At 50.3% G+C, this 23,748-nt stretch overlaps 2 protein-coding genes across 5 annotated transcripts; one reads left to right on the forward strand and one right to left on the reverse strand.

Moving 5' to 3' along the window:
* Positions 1–1,540: 1,540 nt before the first annotated feature.
* Positions 1,541–12,243, reverse strand: PHF7 (PHD finger protein 7). 2 transcript variants are annotated; one of them, XM_080813244.1, is made up of 10 exons: positions 12,154–12,243; positions 11,347–11,399; positions 10,871–10,962; positions 5,403–5,504; positions 4,905–5,029; positions 4,285–4,444; positions 3,649–3,755; positions 2,837–2,953; positions 2,284–2,408; positions 1,541–2,092 (listed from the first exon to the last, which is right to left on the reverse strand). In XM_080813244.1, the coding sequence occupies exons 1-10, from the start codon at positions 12,195–12,197 to the stop codon at positions 1,866–1,868; spliced, it is 1,152 nt and encodes a 383-aa protein (XP_080669370.1). In that variant the 5' UTR covers positions 12,198–12,243; the 3' UTR covers positions 1,541–1,865. The 2 variants fall into 2 exon arrangements, with proteins under 2 accessions (XP_080669370.1, XP_080669371.1); XM_080813245.1 differs by lacking the exon at positions 2,837–2,953.
* Positions 12,244–14,481: 2,238 nt separating this feature from the next.
* Positions 14,482–23,352, forward strand: BAP1 (BRCA1 associated deubiquitinase 1). 3 transcript variants are annotated; one of them, XM_080817084.1, is made up of 17 exons: positions 14,482–14,657; positions 14,756–14,785; positions 14,895–14,949; positions 15,879–16,011; positions 16,392–16,511; positions 16,958–17,019; positions 17,105–17,247; positions 17,495–17,573; positions 18,033–18,156; positions 18,455–18,602; positions 19,082–19,266; positions 19,749–19,882; positions 20,437–20,915; positions 21,027–21,187; positions 21,461–21,553; positions 21,673–21,745; positions 21,950–23,352. In XM_080817084.1, exons 1-17 carry the CDS (start codon positions 14,621–14,623, stop codon positions 22,081–22,083), a joined length of 2,190 nt encoding a protein of 729 aa, XP_080673210.1. In that variant the 5' UTR covers positions 14,482–14,620; the 3' UTR covers positions 22,084–23,352. The 3 variants fall into 3 exon arrangements, with proteins under 3 accessions (XP_080673210.1, XP_080673211.1, XP_080673212.1); XM_080817085.1 differs by having other exon boundaries at positions 14,532–14,657; positions 18,033–18,120; XM_080817086.1 differs by having other exon boundaries at positions 14,532–14,657; positions 17,105–17,199.
* The last annotated feature ends 396 nt before the right edge of the window (positions 23,353–23,748 follow it).

Raw genomic sequence — 23,748 nt, forward strand, 5'->3', positions numbered from 1 at the left:
GGTAAAATATCATTTGTTTTTTAAATGAAAATCCACAATTTAAAAACTTTGTTACTTGCAGAGCTCTGACAAGTTGTCCCTGGAAACCCAGGTTAGGAAGCACAGCACGGAGTCATCAGAATCATGGGAGAGAAAAGGAAGAAAAAAGGCACAGTCGCTGGCAGCCCTAGGTGTTAGCTGCGCAGGAGGCCCAGTAAGCAGCCAGCTCGGGAGTAAGCTCTAGGAGGCTGGTCTTTCAGAAAAGAAGTGCAGCTAACAGCGATCTGATGTTTGGCCTCTGAGGAAGATTATATTTTGAAGCAACTGTCATGTGGAACATTTGGGAAGAATTAGCCATAGGTACCTAACAAATTGAGCAAATACAAAAGAGAGGTATTTCAGGAAAAAACCAAATTACAGGAGAAGAAGAATAATCCTAGTGTACCCCTTGGCTCAGAGGCATACAGCCTTTACATGTTCATAGCGAGTAAACCGAAGGTTACTCATGTAATCCCTGAAGGTTAATTCAACAAAAACTGTGATGCAATTATAAAAAGATGGGAGAGAATGGAAGTGGGAAAGTGTTAAAGGAGATCTCACATGACATAATAGGAAGTCAATAACATCTAAGACTAATGAATCAAGAAATGGCTAAAATAATGGACAGGAGTTGCCTTTAAGGAGTGGGATTGAGGGTAGGGAAGGGTAAGTCAAGAGGCTCTTTTTCATTATAATCATTTAAGTACTTCTTGACTTTTAAAATGCTGTATTACTTTGCCTACATACTTTGAAAATCACAAAAGACACAAACACCCCACCCCACACCCCATGTGATTCTAAGCGGATCTGGTCCAATCTGAAAAGGATCCCTGTAAACACCAAGGATGGAAGTCTCCCGGGGTCATCAACATTTGAACCGAGAACCTGCTCCTGCACCACTGGTGACAATGACTCAGTGAGACCCTAAGCACTGAGTATCTGGCAAATGATCCTTAGTTTCCCCCCACTAATCTAAAACCCACAGAATCATTAAAAACAAATGTAAGATAGGTTCCATTCAATTTCTCCCAAGACCTTCTGCCAAATTCCCATCCCAGCTGCCTTGCCTAACGCAACTGGCCTGGCATGGTTCCCTGACCCGAGACAGAATTGCCCAAGCCACCAGGCAGCGAGGTTTTGAGTGGAGGTACACTGCAGACCACACCGCCTACAGTGAACCGGGTCCTTCCACCCAATGTGAGCAAGACAGTCCCTGCCCTGTTTGAGTCCAGGGCCCTAAGCCCTGCAATGGTGGCCTGTTCTCAGTCCAGTGTGGCCTCCTTTGCTGCTCGCCTGTGTTTATTTGTGCAATGATGAGATCTCTGTCCCCACCTGTAAAGTTAATTTCCCAGCAAACTGCTTCCCTCCAAAGCAACATGTCTCTGTTCGAAGTTGAAAATTCTACATTTATTCACTGAATTTTATAGATCAGAAGGGTGCATTTTCTATTTCCTAACTCTACCCTCCGGATTCCTCAGGCTGCTTGATAAATTCCAGAATGAATTTATAAGGAGACACCAATGGAGAGAAAACCTTTATTTGCATAATAACAAACGTGGGAGAAGTAAGAAGAGGCATATGAGGAGCAGATTAGGGTGGGAGAAGAGAAGGCTCTCTGGGAATCGGGCAGGAAGAGCAGAGGCGCTCTCCTAACTGCTAACATGTTCCGAGGTTGGCATCTGGGCCCTCCTCTGTCCTCACACTCCCCGGGGACTTCTCTTGGTTCATGCTCTCACTGCTGGCCCTCTTTCCTTGTCTCACAGTCCCAAAGGGCTCCCTGCCTCAAACCCGGTGGAGGAGCACAGCTTCATACCCAAATGTGCTTGGCAGCGACTACTCAGAAGCTGTTACTTGGATTTTTTGCAGCTCTTAGTGATTTTGACACCCTTAGACCGGCAGGGGTGGCCCCTCCTGCCACTAGAGGACTCTGGCTTTTCTAATAAGGAAGGACCTGGCCAATCAGTCCAAGAAGGGCTTGGATTCTCTTCCAGGCTGTTGTCTCTGTAGAAATGCCCCCCGGGGTGGAAGGTGCTGCTGCAACAAGGGATGCCACCTGGGTTTTCAGGTGTATAGTCTGTGGTGAAAGAAAGGCGGAGAGGAAGACTCAGCCTTCTGTCTCTCCAGGCTCAGGTCCTTGAGCCTCTCCCTAGCTACTTCCCTTCCCAAACCAAACGCACAATTCCAAGTCCCCATCCGGTGACATACCCTCCTCCTTTCCCAGGTATCACCCCAAGTTCTTCGACCAGACCATCCCTCCAGTCCCACCTGTGGCTTCAGCAGAAGGTGCACACTCCTCACACTCCCACTTCTTACTGTTGGCTCTCAGAGAGGAGCAGTCCCTGTGGGTTCCGTGGGATCCACACGTAGCACACAGAATGAGACGCCACCTCCTGCAGGAAGAGCCAAGGAAGGGTGTGGGGACCCATATTACACTCACTACCGCTCTCAGAATGTTTGCTAGAGGCCAGGCCTTCGCTGAAGGCTTCCCAGGCCATTTTCACTGTACGTTTTACCCATGACCCATCATGGCCGAGTGCCAATCCCTGGACCCTGCACTCAGGCACAGATACTCAAAAGGTGGATTTGGAAAGAAATTGGACCTGAGGGCTGCTCCACTGGGTGCGAGGAGGAGCGGACCCTGCAGGAACCTGTCCACTTGTGCATGAGTGAGTCCTGGGCTGGTCAAGTATGGTACTTGAGTTCACCCTGAGGTCTCCAGACAAGAGCGAGATTCTTGTTCCTGATGACTGATAACTCCAAGGTCTAACGCTAGCACAGCACCAGTGAGAGATCTTTCTAGCCAGGAGCCTTTCCCTACCCTTCTTCCTCAAAGCTGTCTCTGCCTTTTTCATACAGACAGATGGGGGCATCACAGTGTTGATAGCGCTGATACAACTCCGAGAAAGCCCCGGGCTCGAGTTCCCAGGCAGCATCTCTGCGGTGGGAAAACAAACAATGATTAAAGGGCGCATAATTGGGGGTGAAACCTTTGCCTACCTGGAAGTAACTAGAAAGAACTCAAGTTAGCACAGCAAAAGATCCCAACAGGCTGCTTGAATACTTTTTTTTTTTTTTAAGATTTTATTAATTTATTTGACTGAGAGAGAGAGAGAGAGTGCACAAGGAGGAGCAGCTGGCAGAGGGAGAGGGAGAAGCAGGCTCCCCGCTGAGCAGGGAGCCCGATGCAGGGTTCGATGCAGGGCTCGGTCCCAGGGCCCTGAGATCATGACCTGAGCCAAAGGCAGCCGCCTAACTGACTGAGCCACCCAGGCACACCTGCCTGAATACTTTTAATAAGATGGGCTGAGTGGTCTGGCAGTAGGAGAGGGCTGAAGCAGGATGAGTGGAACATGGGGGTTCCTTAGTTCCATGCTGAAATTCAAGAACCAACCCCCAGGGAATTCTGATCCCCAAGCCCCCTTTTCAGGAACATGTCTATCCCATTCCCACATTTCCCCCCACCTCCTTCTTTTGATAACTGATAAGCCCTCCCTCCATTCTTTCTCTCTTTACCATATGCCAGTGCCTGGGCTGCTCCCTCATTCTCCAAACTACCTCGCACTCACCTCCTCCCTAGAAATCTAGGCAACCCACTCCCTGGCTCAATTCCTGCCCTAGAGTTTCCACTACCTGTCTGGAATATGAATTCCCATTCTTAGCATTTCTTGAGGAAACTCTTCTCGATTGTTACACTGTGGACATTTGAAGAAATGTTTTGCTGATGTGTGGGCATATTTCTGTAAGAGAAACATGGAAGAGCATTGTGTTTATAAAACAGCATCTTTGATCACCTTCTCTCCACCCCAACCCTCATCTCACAAAAAGGATGTTGCTAAGAGAGCTTGATTGGAGGTTTCCATAAAAGGGCTACAGGTGGGCTAGTGGGAGGGGTGCGAATCCAGGCCTTAGACCAGAGACCAAGCTCAATTCCAGAGAGCTCCCAGGAGTGCCTTAGCTGTCATCTCTAGTTGTAGGGCCTGCAGTGCTGACCCATTCAAGGGTCGCTTTCCTTCCGTCCCAGGAAGCAAGGCTGATTTGGAGGCTGCTTGACTCATTCAAGCTCGTTTGCTCTAGCCCTCCTGAGGATTTTGGATGAGGTCTTACAGGTCACGGGTGACCAGAGACTGGGCTGCCTTTCCTCTGACTGCCTGGAACCAGTCCTGCATATAGGCCTCCAGGGTGGAACACAGAAGCCAAGACTGCCTGAACATTCCTAGGGTGCTCCGAACTAGAGAAAATGTGGAAGGTCCCCAGGGCAGTCCCCACCTGTATGCACTTGCGATGGTAGATAGTTTGACTACAACATGGACTCTGGATGTTTTCGACACTTGCTTGGGATAAGTCTTCACAACACAAGACACAGCTTTCCTCCCCTGCCTTCCCCCGTTGGATGTCCTGTGTTGGGCGGTGTTTTCCACAAAATGATCTGAGGCAGAGTAAACAGACTTGATTTCTGGTTTGTCACTGATGTAGTCATCCAGCTTCCCGGCCTAGGAAGGCCAACCACCCAGGCCGATGCCCAGTGAACCTCCATGCTCATGGGGAGGAGGAGGAGAAGGGGGAAGAACAGCCACATGCCTTCTCACAGCTGTTCCCTCACTGAGCAAAACTCTTGGGACTATCTCCACAGCCTCCTGTTCCTAAAAGCCCCACTTAGCTCTCAGCAGCTGTCTAAGAACAGCAGCTGTTCGTAATTTAAGAAGGGGATGGGAAGCAAGAAGTAACCCCTGTGAAATTGCCAAGACACTGTTTCTCATTATTGAATGGGAGGACAGATTCACAGTGAATCAAAAATGGGCCTATGAGAACCAGACTCTGATTTCATTAGTGGCTAATTAAGAGCAACTTGCAAAAGGGCAGTCCAACTTTCCCCCTTCATCACTCACTTGTACTCTCCAAAAAATTGTGAAAGGCAACCCCTTTCTTGGCCACAAGGAAGGTGGAAGTTTCTGACGCATTGATCCTTCTGGCAGTTGATGGCAGCTCCCTTTTTCTTGCACACAAAGCAGATCTGCAAATTAGATCCCAGGCAGTGCTCAGGACCCCAAGAAAGACAAACAGACGTTCTGTGGCACATCACTGTATGGAAAGGAAATTCTAGCAAGCCATAGCCATTTCCTTTCCTCAGTTGACCTGAAAGCTCTGTGGGCACCCCGAAGCTGAGCTTCAAGCATCACTAAATAATTTTTTCCCCAGGATGTTGCTCCCTCCTCACTTAGAATCCTCCACCCCAGAGAAGAATGCAGCCTAAGAGAAGGGCCTGTTGGGAAACCGAGAGTCCTTTGACTTCTGAACTAGCCGCTAGGGAGAAGAACAGAAACAGGGGCCATCAGAGAGGTATGAGAAGAGACCTACCCCGAGGCCCCATACTGGGAGATTCTAACCTTCCTAGAAGCCCGGGCTGCCTCCTTTTTGATGTCTTCAGGCAGGAATCCATGGAAACCTCTGTTGGACTGGCCCCTCTGAGGCAGCTTGCTAGATAGGATCTGGGGGAGCAGGAGAACCAGGCTGTCAACATTGATGATCAGTGAAACAGTGCAGTGCGGTGAGGAGGAGAAGAGCTAGAGTCTAGAGCTTGGTGGGATATATACGCATTTACAGGGTAATTTACTTAGCAAAGGCTTATTATACAGCATTAACTGTGCTCTAAGTGCTTTTCAAATATTGACTCATTTAATCCTTGTAACAACCTCAGGAGGTAGGTACTATCATCACCCCCGTTTTATAGGAGATGTTCTGTGACCTGCTCAAGGTCACATGACTCCAGAACCTGGGCTCTTACATACCTCTGCATTATGCTGTCTCTCATTAACTGAGGCTTGCTTTTGGGTGCTGAGCCCTTTGGGGAAAAAACTCCCTATATATTGACTCATTTTCTATTCACGACAACCCCGTGATACAGATGCTATTGTGATCCTCATTTAAAAGACCCTCATTAAAAAGAGGGGCCCACTGAGGTATAGAATGGTAAGGGACACGGCTGGGGTCACAGAGCAAGGAGGCAACAGAGTTGGCATTCATATCCAGGCCCACAGAACCCACACACTCACCCCGCCCACTGTACTGCCCCTTAGCACAGAAAAATACTCTTCTTAGAGTGTGTTCTCTACAGGAAGGGAAACAGGACTTTAAAATCTGACTATGGGGGCACCTGGGTGGCACAGTTGGTTAAGCGTCTAACTCTTGGTTTTGGCTCATGCCTTGATCTGAGTGTTTTGAGATGGGGTCCAACCCACATCGGGCCCCAGGCTCAGCACAGAGTCTACTTATGACTCTCTCCCCCATCCCTTTGCCCCTGCCCCCTGTGCTCACGTTCTCTCTTTCTCTCTCTCTCTCTTTCCCTCCTTCTACATAAAATAAAATCTCCCAATGATAGTCATTCTGCCCTATTGGGGAAGGGGAAGAATTGAACTTTCCTTTAAAAATACAATTTTAGGGGCGCCTGGATGGCTCAGTGGTTTAAAGCCTCTGCTTTCAGCTCAGGTCATGATCCCAGGGTCCTGGGATCGAGCCCCACATCGGATTCTCTGCTCAGCAGGGAGCCTGCTCCCGCTCTCTCTCTGCCTGCCTCTCTGCCTACTGGTGATCTCTGTCAAATAAATAAATAAAATCTTTTTTAAAAATACAATTTTAAGGGCCTTTTGTTTCTGAAAAGCCCCCAAAGCGGATTCTAGAATGGGAAATCAAGGAAAAGGACAGTAAACTGTTAATGTACCCATAAACTGTTACATATATGTATGTACACTGGAAGAACGTGAGCACCCCAGCCCCATCCCAAGAATCTTCCAAAAATATGGGAAGGGTGCTGGACTTCCTAAAGTAATTACATGTAATGTGTAATGGGAGCCCAGGTTATTTTATTTTGACATTATAACAATTTTTTAAAAGATTTTATTTATTTGACAGAGATCACAAGTAGACAGAGAGGCAGGCAGAGAGAGAGAGGAGGAAGCAGGCTCCCTGCAGAGCAGAGAGCCCGATGTGAGGCTTGATCCAGGACCCTGGGATCATGATCTGAGCTGAAGTCAGAGGCCCAACAACTGAGCCACCCAGGTGCCCCTTTTTGACATTATAGAAAAGGTGACGGTCCAAGGTTAGATGGCTTGAAGACACTTGGATTTTAGCTATATGTTCCCAATTAGGCTTAAAACATATCTATTTAACACTAATTATCTCAGGGCTTTAGGACTATATGAGTGATTTCCATTTTATTTATATTTCTAAGTATTACTTACGTTTTCTACAATGAGTATGTATTATTTCTATAAACAGAAAAACCGACAGTGAAAGATTAGAAATAATCTAAATATCCTTTAAAAGCGGTTTGTTTTAATACTTTTTGGCACTCCTATACCATGGAATACCAATTAGATATTAAAAAGGAAAAAAACTAGATTAATACATTCTATGAGGAAAGATCTTCCTAAGTATTAAGAGGTAAAAAAACAAGCAAAATACAAAACACTGTGTATAGTATGTTTATTTTTATGTTGAAGATGTGTATGCTTGTAAAGGCACTGAGATTAACCAAGACCTGACACCCAAACCAGACAGGACTTACAAGAAAGAAAATCACAGACCAATCTTTCTCATGAGTACTGGTGTAAAAATGAAACAAAATATTAGCAAACCGAATCCAGCACCATATAAAAAGGATAATACATCATCATCAAGCAGGGTTTATACCAGAAATGCAAGGTTAGTTTAACATTAAAAATTCAATTGATGTAACAAACCCCACAAACAAAATAAGGGAGAAAAATGATCATCTCAATAAATGCAGAAAAAGCATTTGACAAAACTCAATATACATTCTTGATATCCTCAGCAAACCAGAAATATAAGGAACCTTCTTTAATCTGATGAAAAGCTGACAGCTAACATCATATTTTTATGTTGGAAAACTGGATGCTATCCTCCCATGCTGGGAGTAACACAAGGATATTTACTCCTGTAACTCCTATTAAACACCTGATTGAAAGTCCTACCTAGTATAATAAGGCAAGAAGAAGAATTAAGAGAATTGGAAGATTGGATATGAAGAAGTAGAACTGTCTTTCTTTATTCACACTATATGATTGTGTACACAGGAAATCCTAAGGCATTTTACCAAAAATATTTAAAAATAAAAACAACTACTGAACTAATAAGTGAACTTAACAAAATTGCAGGATAAAAAAAAATCAACATACAAAGTAAACTGCATTTATATATACCAACATCTAAACTTGAAGCTGAAAATTTAAAATACCATTATAATAGCATAAAAATCCAAAAATAGGGGCGCCTGGGTGGCTCAGTGGGTTAAAGCCTCTGCCTTTGGCTCAGGTCATCGTCTCAGGGTCCTGGGATCAAGCCCCGCATCCGGCTCTCTGCTCCGTGGAGAGCCTGCTTTCTCCTCTCTCTCTGCCTGCCTCTCTGCCTACTGGTGATCTCTGTCTATCAAATAAATAAATAAAATCTTTTAAAAAAATCCAAAAATATTTATGCATTCATTTAATAAAAGATGTGCAAGACTTCTTCACTAAAAAACACTGCTGAATAAAAATAAGTAAAAAATAAATAAATAAAACATTGCTGAGACATATTTTAAAAGACCCAAATAAACGGGGAAATATATCATGTCTGTGGATTGAAGATTCAAGATGTCAGTTCTTCCCAAATTGATCTATAAATTCAATGCAATCCCAATATCAATCCCAACAGGCATTTCTTTTAGAGAAAAAATGACAAGCTAAATGTAAGATTTATATGGAAAAGGACCTGATAGCCAAAACCATCTTTAAAAAGATTGTAGAACAATATAGTACTTAATTTCAAGACACTATAAAGCCCCGATAATCAAGACAGTGCAGGATTGTTGTAAGGATGGCGCACTGATCAATGACATAAAATAAATCATCCAGATCCACAGAAATATGGTCAATTGATTTCAACAAAGGCAACAAGGTAATTCAATGGGTAGGCAAGGATATCTTGGGACACACACAAAAAAGCACTAATGATAAAAGAAAAAAAATTGATAAACTGAACTTGATCAAAACTAAAAACATTTGTTCTTTGAAAGACACCATTAAGAAAATGAGGCATCTACTGGGTATTTACTCCAAAGATATAGATGCAGTGAGAAGAAGGTCCATCTGTACCCCAATGTTTATAGCAGCAAAGGCCACAGTTGCCAAACTGTGGAAAGAGCTGAGATGCTCTTCAACGGACGAATGGATAAAGAAGATATGGTCCATATATACAATGGAATATTATGCCTCCATCACAAAGGATGAATACCCAACTTTTGCATCAACATGGATGGGACTGGAGGAGATTATGCTGAGTGAAATAAGTCAAGCAGAGAGAGTCAATTATCATATGGTCTCACTTACTTGAGGGCATAAGGAATAACTCAGAGGACATTGGGTGAAGGAGAGAAGTGAGTTGGGGGAAATCGGAGGGGAAGACGAACCACAAGAGACTGTGGACTCTGAGCAACAAACTGAGGGTTTTGGAGGGGAGGGAGGTGAGGGGTTGGGAGGGCTGGTGGTGGGTATTAAGGAGGGCACGTATTGCATGGAGCAATGAATCCTGGAACACTGAAAAAATAAAATTAAATTAAAAAAAAGAAAATGAGGCATACCATGGACTTGGAGAAAACAGTGACAATATGCATATCTGAAAAAGGATTTGCATCCAGAATATATAAAAAACTCATAAAGTGAGAAGACAAAATAACCCTACTTTTACAATGGAAAAATATTTGTACAGACACTTCACTAAAGAACATATGTGAATGGGCCAGTAAGCACACAAAAAGAAGCTCAACATCTTAAGTCAACAGAGAAATGCAAATTAAAACTACAATGAGATGCCAATACACACCTAATAGAATGGCTAAAATTAAAAAGATTGACCATATCAAATTCTGGCAAGAATATTGTGCAATTGGAACTCTCACAAATTGCTAGTGCAAGTGTAAACCAGTACAACCATTTTGGAAAGTGATTTGGCAACTTCACATACAGTTAAACATACAGTTAGCACACAACCAATAAATCCACTCTTAGGCGTTTGCCCAAGGGAAGTGAAAATATGTGTTCACAAAAAGACTTGAACATGAATATTCATAGCAACTTTATTCATTATAGTCCCCAAATAGAAACAATTCAAATGTCTGTCAACAGATGGGTAAAGAAGCCAGTTACAAAATATTCATACAACAGAATACCACGAGGCAACAAAAAGGCACAAGCTACCAATATATGCAACAACATGGGTGACTCTCCAAAACATTGCATTGAGTAAAAGAAGCCGGACACAAGAACACAATTGGTGTATGATTCCATTGGTATGAAATATGAGAAGAGGCAAAAGTAACCTATAGATGAGAACAGTGATGATCTCTGAGGGGATTAGGTGGAGGGGTACAGGAGGGAACTTTCTGCGGTGATGGAAATACTTTGGGGTGGTGTTTATACGAGGATATACATTATATCCCCATGACATAGGAGTTTATCAAAACTCATCAAACTGTACACATAAAATTGGTGCATTCTATAGCAGGCAAATTATAGCTAATAAAAAATAAGAAAGCATAGTGGGGAAAAACCAGCTCAAAGGACAGTTGATAGCATGTGCTTCTAGGGAGAGGAGGAAAGGTTGGGAACGCTGTTTTGGGAAGTGACTTTTTATTGTACATACTTTATACTGTCGGGATTTTATAGCATTTTAAAGACTAGATTTTAGAAAGAAAAAGGGCTGCTGAGAAAAGACTATGGATTTGAGGCTGGATGAAAAACAGAGAACAGACTGTACAGCAAAAGTCATGAAACCTTCGAAGCAAAGGGGACCTTATACTCACAAGACAAAAATAGTGCACGCTGAGATTGTCTTTCTGAAGAAATTCCCCCAGTTTTTCAGGATCCCCAGGTTCTCGAAGGCATAGCCGGCAAACTGGAGGAAAGAATGTTAAGAATTCATTTTGGGAGTACAGGGAAGAGTCATATATTGGGAAGAGGACATTTTGACAAGGATAGAGGTTGGAAAGAAGTGTTGCATGGTATCAGTTAGGCTTTTATATAATTTTGGCCACATTTGAGGGAGTTGGCAGCAACTGCTCATTTTATATACTTTTCTCTCAAGTGGCTTTAAATAACTTGCTTCTTAAACTTTAGATTAGCCATTTAAGAATCAAGGACCCTGAGTTCTTCAGGATCTTAGAGAATCTGGGAAATAAGTAGGACGGACATTCAGAGAAGCAAGTTTGCTGCCCTACATAGCTGGCCTTTGCTGAGGTCGGAATGCAGCGGCTGAACAGAACCTCCAGTTTTTTCTTACCAGGCCCTGAAGATGGCTTCCTTTGGGTCACCCTCCTTGTCTTGGCAGATTTTCTATACAAGAAAAGGAAGAAGTACAAGGCGGTCTTTGAGGATCCTGTCAACACCCCTTGTAACATTTCCCTCAAAAACGCCTCCATGGGTCTGATGAAGGACCAAAATAATAAAAGGCTAAAAAATCAGTTTCTTTTCTTATTGCGTATTTTTTGAGAACACAAAATATAGCCACTAAGCCATTTGAATTACGTGATATTGTAATTATCTTTCTGTTCCCATTGGCTGTGCTGCCTGTGTAGACTGAATGAATGCAACAGCAAACCTCCTCTTGCTCTTTTATTGTTTCTTCTGTCACCTGCTCTGAAATCTCTAGTGGCGCCATGTTCACAAAGCATAAAGAAATATTAAAATTGAGTATGAATTTCCTATTGTGAAGCACTATTCTTGGCTCTTCACATGGACTAGCTCAATGAATCTACAGAAGGCTCTAAAAAGTGGATGCTATTACTAAACACAGGTGAGGAAACTGAGGCTTAAAAAGAAATGATGTAACCTGTCCCAGATCACCTAGTGTCAGCAAGTGTTGGAGCCCAGATATGAATCTAGCCCCTAGGGCTCCAGATCCAGCACTTTGCTTTTAGGGACAGCTCTGGGGGCACAGGTCACCGGGGCTTCCAGGGGACCACTGGTGTATGCTTCCATGCTACCCAAACCCAGCCCCCCAAGACCACACAAAGGGGACAAAAAATGCACGATATACCATAGGTCTTTGGACAATTTCTCCCAAACTTCCTTACATCACCTACTCTACCTCAATCTTTGACGTTCCTTCTTCTTTCCTTTTATAGTCTTCATTCGCTGCTGCCTCTCTCTCCTAACTTGAATTCTTCTATATTATTATGAGGACAATACAGGCTCTTCCAGCTATAAATATAAACAGGGCTTGGTCAGCAATTTAATTCTACATTTGGTTCCACAGGGTCAAAGTAACAGTGTACTTCACCTACCAACCCATGTGACAGAATAAAAGGGAACCACCCAGTATCAACGCTAGTAGTAGCCAATAAACATGAAATTGTGTCAAAACTGTTCTAGGCATTTCACCTGTGTTAACTCACAAAAACTCTGTGCAGTAGGTACCACTGCTATCCCCATTTTCAAGATGAGGAGACTGAGGCACAGAGAGGGCACAGGAGGCACTTGTCCAAGATCAGAGTTAACTGCTATTACTCAGCAGAGTAAGAATTGGAACCACTGTCTGACCTGACTAAATGGGTCTTTGTTTTCTTCATGCCTACTAAATGCACGAGGTGGCACTCAGGATAAAGGCGCTCACTTTGCCTCCAAGTATAGGGGCCTTAATTCTACCCAGTAAAGGCTTGGAGAAGGTAGCTCTTTCCTAGGAAAAGGAGCCCCTTGGATTTTGGCTGCCTGAAGCAAGAACTCCCTCTAGTGGAAGAAAGAGGGAACACTGACAAATCACCCCTTAGCTCCTCTCTCTTGTCACCAGGCTCCGCCGGCCATTGAGGTTTGGTCAGCTCCCAACCTTTGTCTAGATCTGAGCCAAGAGCACAATGTCCCAAAGTGGAGAGGACACCCTGACACCCCTCCTCCACCAGTGTCAGCCCACCGCAAATTTAGTTTTCATTGGTTAATGGGGGAAGTCCCCGAAAGGGAAGAGACGATTGAAAAAGATATACAATCCACTCCCATGAAGGGAGGGCTGTGTCTAGTCAAGGGAGAGGGGAAGGACAGCATTTCTTCGAAGGAGAGCCAAGTGAATCAGGTCACTCCAGGGACAGACACTCCAGCACCCATGTCCTCAGAGAACAGCTGGGAAGTGTGAACATCTGCAGGGGCTGTCAACTGTTCTCCTTCGATGCAACTGCTAAGGCAACTAACTAGCTGTTCAGAAAACTAAGACTGGTTAGACCACCCTTCCTCTCTTTGTGATTGCTCCATCTCCTCTTCCGACCCATGAGTTGCATTTGCAGAAGTCACAGCACCTGATGGCTTCTTATTCAACACAAGCAGTTGGCCAGGCTGGAAGAGGAGAGAGGAGGGCACGCACTAGGGGACCCGCTTTCGGGACTACTGAGCGGCTCCGAGTCGTTGGGGGGAAGTCCCGGCCATCTAGCAATAGAAATAAAACCTTGAAACGTCAGTTCTTTGCATCGCTGGACCAAGACGTTCCTTGAGCGGGATTCTGTGCACACTGGTAGTTACGGGAAGACGCAAAAATCTTCAGAGCATTTGAGGAGGGACGTTGCAAATGCCGGCTTCCACGAGCAGCTCAGTCCGAGATTCCCTAACGGAGCGGATGCTCCCTTGGAACGGTTACCAAGCTGTTTCACTGGATGAGTGCTGGGTAAAGGCTTGTTGAAAAAATTAAAAATAAATTAGCGTGTTCGGCCCCGCCGCCGCAAGAATAAACAGTGACTTATTTGGAAAATGTGTCGGTGTGGCCACAACCGTCCCCCGGAGGTAACAGCCGAAGAAGGGGCTCAAGGAGCATCCCGCGGATGCCAGACCAGGCTCATGTCGCGCCTGCAGGGCGGCTGGTGCGGGGCCGGGCCGGAGGTCGTCTCCGCCGCTTGCTCCTCACGGTAGCTCACAGGCCGCCGCTCCCGGCCGGGGCAGCCCGCCCAGCTGTCGCCGAGGGCGCTGCAGTCCGGAGCTTTATTCGTTGTCACAAGCCGTGGTAGCTACTTCACGGGCGGCCGCCCCGCGCGGTGACTGCGCCGGCGAAGGGGGCGAGCGCGCAAACCGGGGCCGGGTCACGCGGACTGCGACCCAGGGAGACTGCAGCCGCGGGGACCACCGCGTCGCGGACCGTTGGTAGGGGAGGACCGCTAACGGTCGCGCGCTAACAGCCGCGCGGCCGCCCCACCCCTTCCTCTCTCACAGCGGGGCCGGTCCCCGCCCCCGTCCCGCCCCCGTCCCGCCCCCTCACCTCTTCCCGCCCCCGCCCCGCCCTGCCTTTTCCTCTCTGGCGACAGGCGCCCAGCACTGCCCTCGCTCCGCCCCTTCCCCTCGCCCCGCCTTCTCGCGCGAGCGCCCGGGCCTCGAGAATCGATCCCGCGGAAGACAAGCCCAGAGGCGGGGCGGGGAACGTCGCGCTGCGGTGACGTAGTGTCGCGGGCGCGGACGGGTGACGTCAACTGTGCCCGTTGTCTGTGTGTGGGGCTAGGGGCCCCGGGGCGGCGGGGGCTGCCGGCGCGGGCGGCGGTGGGTCGGGAGTGCCTGGACATGGCGCTGAGGGGCCGCCCCGCGGGAAGATGAATAAGGGCTGGTTGGAGCTGGAGAGCGACCCTGGTGAGGAGGGTGCTGGGCGGGCCGGGGGCTGGGGAGGCCGGTTGGGCCCGAAACGCGTCCGTCTGACCACTACCTGCTCCTCTTGTCGCCCGACCCAGGCCTCTTCACCCTCCTGGTGGAAGACTTCGGTAAGAGCCTCTCCTCCCCGCTGGACCCGGGCTGTGGGGGTCCATTCCTGTACCCTCGCTGCACAGCCTGGGGCTGCCCTTCCCGACTTCTTTCTTTCCCTGATCGCAGGTGTCAAAGGGGTGCAGGTGGAGGAGATCTATGACCTTCAGAGCAAATGTCAGGGGTGAGTGGCTTGGTGCCAGGGCCTTTCCTTACACCCCGAGGGCAAGAGAAGGGCCAGGGGAGGAGTGCCCCTCAAGGGAGGTAGTGTAAAAATCCCAAGTTATAAAATCTCATACACGGAAGCACCCCTCATCTTTGGGTGCCCTCCTGATCAAGCTGATATTTTTTTCTCCCAGTCTTCCTTCACACTTCCTTTATGTAGCCGTCCCCTTCCCCGTATACAAACCTAACCATCCTTTGGAGTATAGTTCAGTTGCTTTTTCTGGTCTTGTTGCAGAAAGGCAGCCCCTTCTCTTGACCCAGGTCACACAGTGTCTGCTGTAATTTATTAATTTCTGCTTTTGTGTACCCGGGTGCCGGTGGCTTTAATCCCTTCACAAAGCTCTTGTATTGATTGGTTGGTGTGTGGCATCTGACAAGGCCCCTCCAGGGTGACCAACCTCAGAGCCTTGTCTTGGTCGTCCTGCAGACTAGAGGTGTGGAGTGCCCCTCTACAGAGACTACAGTGCATGAACCGAGAGATCTGTTTTTATCTTTCAGGAAAGCACGGACTGTTAAGGTGTTCATTTGCTTTTTTCACTGCACTGGGGCCCAAGCCTTGGGGTTCACAGTGAGAATTAGTGTTTAAATTCCTTGATCAGAGTTTTTTTTCTTGCCTTGCCTTCTGTTCCTACCTTGTCCTGGGCCGTGGGTCCAGCTTTTCATTTCTTATCCCAGAAGCTGATGCTTGACTGTTCCTGCAGCAGGCTTCTGGATGCGAAGGCTCAGAGCCAGTTTAGGCATTGTTGGAAAGAAGCCAGGGTAGAGGTGGGATCACGGGGAGGGCACCCGAGTGATAACACAGTGCATGGGAATAGGCAGGGAAAGAAAAGGGATGCTGATTGCCTTTCCCCACTTGGCTGGTCTAGCTTTGCCCCTTACTTTCCCCAGCCCAGTGTATGGATTCATCTTCCTGTTCAAATGGATCGAAGAACGCCGATCCCGTCGCAAGGTGTCTACCTTGGTGGATGATACGTCTGTGATTGATGATGATATTGTGAACAACATGTTCTTTGCCCATCAGGTCTGCTGGGCTCTGTGTTCCATCTGGAGGGTGGGATGCTGCCATTGTCTTTGCTGGGAAGTGGAAGTGGGGGAAGGCAGGAGGAAGAGATAGGCAGATACCATGAGTGGCGGTTAGAGAAGTCCCCTGGCAAAAGGAACTGAGCTCTGAGATCATTACAAAAGGGAGTATCTTTAGAGCAGGCTAGTGCTGAGTCCACTCTGTATGTCCCCAGACATTTGGTGGGCATTTAGTTGAATGAACAAATATTGGGTGGAGGGGAGGGAAGCTGATGATTTTCCTTGTCCAGATAGGACTGTCCCTCTCTGGGTCCTCATTCTATAGGAGTTTGGCTTAGGTGAGGCATGCTGTGTATGAGTGACTGTTTTTGGGTTTCACAGTTGATCCCCAACTCTTGTGCCACTCATGCCCTGCTGAGCGTGCTCCTGAACTGCAGCAACGTGGACCTGGGGCCCACCCTGAGTCGCATGAAGGACTTCACCAAAGGCTTCAGCCCTGAGGTAGGCCGCAGCAGCACCTCAATCCTGGCTCACAGCTTGCTGCTCAGATCTGACTCCCAAGCCCACATTATCATATGCCATTTGATACTGTGAGGCTATTTTCTTTCAAATGATTTACCTTATGTTTGACCCTCAGATTTTAGGTTCAATTGTCAGGAAAGACCTAAGGAGGAAAGGAACATTCCTTAAGTGACACTATGTTATGAATTTCTTTGTCAGTCTGTATTGGCCACATTGTTTTTCAGTGTCCACTCATTATCGTGCAAGGCGAACCCCATCCTTCTGGGGCTCTGGAGTTCTTTTCTGTCCCCACTAACCTTTCAGTAAAATCAATTTATGCTGCTACAGGTTTCTGGAATGTCTCCAGGCCTGTTTTCCAGAGCTTTGCTTCCTACCCAGAGGCCCACCTGAGAAGTTGTTTTGATGTGTTATTTCCTTCTCTCTAGAGCAAAGGATATGCGATTGGCAATGCCCCAGAGTTGGCCAAGGCACATAATAGCCATGCCAGGTGTGTGGGAGCTATGGGAGGTGGTGGGAGTGACAGGGGGAGGAAGGGTTGTCCCATTCTGGGCCCTGAGCATGTCCTTCCCTAGGCCTGAGCCACGCCACCTCCCCGAGAAGCAGAATGGCCTTAGTGCTGTGCGGACGATGGAGGCGTTCCACTTCGTCAGCTATGTGCCTATCACAGGTCGGCTTTTCGAGCTGGATGGGCTGAAGGTCTACCCCATTGATCATGGTAGGGACCCACTGGGTTTTTCTGCTTACCTTCTAGGGAGCTAGGGTTCAGGGTCCCCAGGTGCTTGGGACCCAGTGGCAGGGGGATGAATGGTGTTGAGGGCATCTGTCTCTGGCTGGATGGCACCCTGCACTACCTGACCATCCCAGACTCCCTGACTCAACTACTCTCCATCTTCCTTTCCATTCCTGGCCTGTCCAAATTCAGGGCATCCCCCCTGCTGACTCCTCATGTTGGTCTTCCCTAGGGCCCTGGGGGGAGGATGAGGAGTGGACCGACAAGGCCCGACGGGTCATCATGGAGCGAATCGGCCTCGCCACTGCAGGGTAAGGGCTCTGTGCTTGCCCTTCCCTCTGGAGCTGTGCCTCCATTGGGAGAGAGACAGAGAAGGGAAAGCAGTGAGGTCAGATGACTCCTGCAAGCCACATGAGGAATCTGGCCAGGTCCAGTTTAGATCTTGGGCTTCTAACTACTTGCCGTGTTTCTCACCCAGGCTGCTTATGGCCTGCTTTGGGACAGACTGGGGAGGGGCACGCCTTGGTGGAGCCCTGGGTGGCCCAGACATGCTGGCTCACTTGCTGATAGGCCCTCATGCAGGTCGTAGGCAGGCCCCAGCTCAGCTGCCTGCCCAGCTAGCTCATAGCTAGCTGCTGCCCACCTGCTGGGGTGGGGCCTGCACCTCTGGCTATAGCTGTGACTTCAGGGAGCCCTGCCACATTGTTTATCTCAACCTGATGGTGGTGCTGGGGCGAGAGCTGTTCTCACGGCTGTGGCTGTGACTGCAGGGAACCCTACCATGACATCCGCTTCAACCTGATGGCGGTGGTACCCGACCGCAGGATCAAGTATGAGGCCAGGCTGCATGTGCTGAAGGTGAACCGTCAGACAGTACTGGAGGCCCTGCAGCAGGTGGGGACCCCTCCTGCCATCCCTCTTCCCCTCACTGGGGTATGGTGTCTGATTCCCAGATCACTCTTTATTATGGATCTGTTGAGCTTCACCTGACCATTCCTTTCCTTTGCTTTCCTTGTGGGAAGGCTGGGACCTGGGGTGGGGAGGGGGAATAGCTTCTAGAAGGAGGTTTGGAGGTTTGAGTTCAGCTGTGGTATTTCTTTGTGAGTGAGCAGGTAGAACCAAGGCCCTTTGCTGTCCAAGCAAGTGGCTGGGGTCTGCTTTCACTCCTCTGAGCCTTGGATTCTGTTTTTAGCTGATTAGGGTAACACAGCCAGAGCTGATTCAGACCCACAAGTCTCAAGAGCCACAACTGCCTGAGGAGTCCAAACCAGCCAGCAGCAAGTCCCCCCTGGCGCTGGAGGCAGGCAGGGCTGCAGCAGCCTCCGAGGGCACTCACACAGGTACCCCTGGCCTCAGAGCCACCCCATCATAGCTTGAGCTGAGAGGCCCAAGCAGAGCAAGTCTTTTTGTCGGATGTACTTGGGCAGAGGTTCAAAGGCTCCTATGGGAAGCCTAAGGCCCGGTGTCTGCAGCCCTTTGTTCTTGGAACATGGAGAGCAGTCATCACCTAAACAAAGGTACCTGTGAAGGGCTAACGTTACCACAGTTCCTGAACCTTCTTTATAATAAATATTCCCTTTCTGGTTTTCTTAAGAGGCTTTTTTTTTTTTTGTCTCTCTCCCTCTCTTTTTCCATCTCATCCTTCGTCTTGCTGTGGGCCCATGACCTAGAGCTTGCGGACTCTCATCCTGTTAGCTAGCGTACCTGTTCTCTGGCAAGAGAGGAGGGAGCAGCGCTATATCTGGGGAGATGGTGGGCGGGGGACTTGTTTTCTTGAGGATCTGCCTGAAGGTCCTGCCTGTGCTCCTTGTCCTCTCAGATGGTGTGGAGGAGGTGGCTGGTTCGTGCCCCCAAGCCCCAACCCATAGCCCTCCCAGCAAACCCAAGCTGGTGGTGAAGCCTCCCGGGAGCAGCCTCAACGGGGTTCCTCCCAACCCCACTCCCATTGTTCAGCGGCTGCCAGCCTTTCTGGACAATCACAACTATGCCAAGTCCCCCATGCAGGTGAGCTGGGAGCACCCTTGGCCAAGCCCCTCCAGTGTTCTTGAGAGGCTGCAACAAGCAGTTTCCTTAGGTGGTTCCTTGGTGTTCACCCCATACCAAGGCCTCGGTAGCCAAGTCTCTGCTACCCAGAAGCCCTCGCGCCCCGCCAGGGGCTTAGAGAGGGAGAGAACTCTGACTTTCAGTCCACTCACACAGCAGTGGGACAAGATGTTTAGGGCATGTGCCTGGCACCACTTGAGGAGTTAGGTTTTGCTGGCAAAAGAAAGGCACATGTTTCAGGGTGCTCTGTCTGTCTTAGACGTCTGGCATAGGCAGGTCGTGTGGGTGGGCAGCAGCCTTCCTGGGAATCAAGGGTGGGCTCAGAACACCTGGGGCTCGGTGGACTCTGACCTGGAGCATCGTGTTGGCTTTCGGCTGTGACTGCTGTGTCCAGCCCGGGCTGACTGGTCCCTGCTTATGGCTGCCCTTGGTCTCTGCCCCAGGAGGAGGAAGACCTGGCAGCAGGCGTGGGCCGCAGCCGAGTTCCAGTCCGCCCCCCCCAGCAGTACTCGGATGATGAGGACGACTATGAGGATGATGAGGACGATGACGTGCAGAACACCAACTCTGCCATCAGGTCAGCCTCAGCTCTGGAAAGCTAGAGGCTCGAGTGCTGCAGGTCCTACCTTGACTGTTCCAGTCCATGTCTGAGGTTGCCCTTTAGCATATACTATGGAGTGCCTGCCGACCTCAGGGTCCATGGGAGGCTGGCATGCAGGGCTGACTCCAGGTCCTGGGTCCCCAAGACTTCAGAGGGCTTGAGGGAGTGTTGACATTTAACCAGATAACAAGGCCTGTCCTGTTAGAAGGCCTTTCAGCTAGACCTTGAAGGATTGGATGAAGCAGGGATGGAGGAGATGGGGCGGGGCGCAGCTCTGTCAGAAGACCTGGCATTGGCAGAAGGCCAGAGTGAGGCAGCTGAAATAGAGGTGTCCTTTGAGAACACGTGGCTGTGGCTTTTGGAGCTTAGGGTGCCAGGCTCAGCATGGCCAGGTCAGGCTGCTGGACCCAGTGTGAGGAGTTGCAGTGTCCGTCCCTGGTGGCCGGGACATGTCCAGGGCTATTCTGGGCATTGCTGGGCAGGGTCACCGGGCCCCTTTCCGTGGCTCACCTCTCCTTGGGCCTCTCCAGGTATAAGCGAAAGGGGCCAGGCAAGCCAGGGCCACTGAGTGGCTCTGGGGACGGGCAGCTGTCGGTGCTGCAGCCCAACACCATCAACGTCTTGGCCGAGAAGCTCAAAGAGTCCCAGCAAGACCTCTCGATTCCTCTGTCCATCAAGACAAACAGTGGGGCGGCCAGCCCGGCCGTGGCAGTCCCCACGCACTCGCAGCCCTCACCTACTCCCAGCAACGAGAGCACGGACACAGCCTCTGAGATCGGCAGTGCTTTCAACTCACCACTGCGGTCGCCCATTCGCTCAGCCAACCCGACGCGGCCCTCCAGCCCTGTCACCTCCCACATCTCCAAGGTGCTTTTTGGAGAGGACGACAGTCTGCTGCGTGTTGACTGTATCCGCTACAATCGCGCTGTACGCGACCTGGGTCCTGTCATCAGCACGGGCCTGCTGCACCTTGCTGAGGACGGGGTGCTGAGTCCCCTGGCACTGACAGGTGCGCCTGCGACTGGCTCACTGGCCTCTTGGTGGACCGAGGAGGGGGGTGGCCAAGTGACCACCAGATGTCCTGCTCTCTGAGGGGTCCTCTTATGCCTTCTCTTGCCAGAGTGTGCAAAGGGTTCCTCGCCCGGCAGCAGGCCGAGCCCAGGCAGCCAGGGCTCCAGCAGCCCTGAAGAGAAGGAGGTCACGGAAGCTGCAGACAGCAGAGAGAAGCCTGGGTTGGCCAGGCCTGGCGAGCCCTTGAGTGGGGAGAAGTACTCACCCAAGGTGAGTCCCTTTGCAGCTTTCTCTTCTATTCTTGCCAGAGGGAAGGGCCTGAGGTACTGCTGCCCAGGTGCTGGGACCTCAGGAGTGCTGGTGTAAAGGCTGGTGGCGGAAGCCGGGCACCAGGAAGCCTGTCTGGGTTGAGGAGCCGCCGGGGCCTTGGTAGGCTTTGGACTCTGGCTGCTCCTCGCCTCCACCTGCCTCCTGGTGGGTGGGGCGGAGGGGACTTGGATGCTGGCCAGCCCCCCTCAGGGGTACATTGCGGGATTTTGGCAGGAGCTGCTGGCACTGCTGAAGTGTGTGGAGGCAGAGATTGCAAACTATGAAGCCTGCCTCAAGGAAGAGGTGGAGAAGAGGAAGAAGTTCAAGGTGGGTCATCTCCAGCAGCTGGTCCTCTGCCCATCTTCCCAGACGTGTGACCTCCCGAGGTCAGCTGGTGGCTGCTCCGGGAAGATGGGCTGCAGTGCTCTCATCCTTCTCTCCCACAGATTGACGACCAGAGAAGGACCCACAACTATGATGAGTTCATCTGTACCTTCATCTCCATGCTGGCCCAGGAAGGTGAGGGGACTTACTGCTGCGGCTGACCTGGCATGCCCTGCTGGGGGCCGTGTCCCTCAGGCCTCTTTTGGGGCTTGAGCAGACCTACTCGGGGTGGCAGGGGTGCAGGGAGGGCTGGGAGAGCCTCAGCTCCTGGCCTGAGGCGCATGGAGTGGGTGGCTGCCGGGCATCCGGCCACCTGTTCAAGCACCTTGGCCTTTGTAGGCATGCTGGCCAACCTGGTGGAGCAGAACATCTCGGTGCGGCGGCGCCAAGGTGTCAGCATTGGCCGGCTCCACAAGCAGCGGAAGCCCGACCGGCGGAAACGCTCTCGCCCTTACAAGGCCAAGCGCCAGTGAGGACTGCTGGCCCGCACCCTGCAGCCGCTCTTGCCGCATGGCCCTCCCAGGGGCCCCTTCCCTGCCCCACTCCCCCTCTTCCCAGTATTACTGAATAGTTCCAGCTGGAGAGCCTGGCCCCTGGGCATGAGTGCCAGGCTGGACTTCCTGCGTTATGCCCCCGGGCCTGGCGGGGCAGGGCCACCCCGTGGTGCTCTGGAAACAGCAGCTGGAGCTGGAGCTGGGGCACAGGGAGGTGCTGCAGCTTCCTCCACAGCCGGCTGTGGAGTGGCAGGACCTGGCCTTCTTGCCTCGGCAGCAGAGTATATATTTTACCTACAGAGACGTCTATTTTTCTGGGCTCTAACCCACCTTGCCACCACTGTGTTGACATAGCCAGCTTCCTGACTGCGTTCTTTCCAGCAGTTGTCATCCTGGTGGGCCCAGGTCCCCGCATCATGCTGGAGTCATGACTGCAGGGTCCCAGCTGGGGGCCTGGGTGGGCATTGGGCCCTGCGGCTCTAGCCCCAGCCACCAGTCGTCCCTGTCGTGAGGAAGCCAGGTCTGTTCTTCCTCCCGGGAGAGCTCCAAACTCAGGGACCCGGCTTCTGGGCTGGTTTGGGAGTGGGGTGTCCTCGTGGGGGAGGGGGGGGAATGAGCAGCCTGCTGGGGTCCCGTGGTCTGAGTAGAGAGAAGTGTTCAAGCTGTTTACTGGCCTGTAAACTCCCTTCCTGGCTTGGCTTGTCAAGACTGTTCTCTGCAGCAAGGCTCTGGGGCTCTTTGCCTTCAGTGTTGTAGCCCTGGCAATGGGCCAGCCTTGGGCTCCTGGACTCTGTCCCTGGAGCCTGGGGTTCAGAGGAGCCCCTACCCAGCTCCTCAGTATTACCACGTCTCCCTCCTCTTAGGGATAGCAGAGACAGGGCTGCTCGCAGGAAGCTGACACCCCTCGGCTCTCCGTGCCACGCCAGCTTCTTCAGCCTCTGCAAGGCACTCAGTGGGGGACAGCAGGACTAAGGCACCCAGGTGGAGCCCCGGTGTTCCCAGAGGGCCTAATGCCAAGGGGCAATGGGCCCAGCACTGTCTCTGGAGCTCAGGCCCCAAAGAGAGCCCCATGGCCGCTGCCAGATGGCTTGGAAGGTGATCGAAGCAGGCCCCTTATCTGTACATAGTGACTGGGGCAGGGGATGGCTGGCCAGTGTCGCAGCCACCTCTCTGTGCTGAGCACAGCCTGACTTCTCTGGTCCCTGTAAATACTGGATCAATGAATGAATAAAACTCTCCTAAGAAATGAACTCTCCTGTGGTTGCTGGCCTAAGATTTATAGGTTAGGTTGTGGTGAGAGGGAGGACCTAACCAAACCTGGGCCAAAGGGCCTGTGACCAGAGGGGTGAGAGGTATACATTCTCAGGCATCCGTCCTTCTGGGGCAGATATTCTTAGGACCCTAGACCCAGGATTTAGAACCTGAGCCGAGAAGGGGCTTTGGGTGGGCTGTAGAACCTGAAGAGGACACTTTGGGAAGACAGAGCCATGGCTTTCATCTAGTTCTGATGGCCATGCCACCTGAGCAGAGGTGGGGGCTCTGGGCTGAGGAGGCAAGGCGGCCTCTGGTCTCACCCGGCACGCTGTCCCTGGAGGGGCCCCCTTGGAGGGCACAGCTCTACCCTTGTTCCATTTGGACAGGTCC

This window comes from Martes martes (assembly GCF_963455335.1).
Source record: "Martes martes genome assembly, chromosome: 1".
Classification (NCBI taxonomy): Eukaryota; Metazoa; Chordata; class Mammalia; order Carnivora; family Mustelidae; genus Martes; species Martes martes.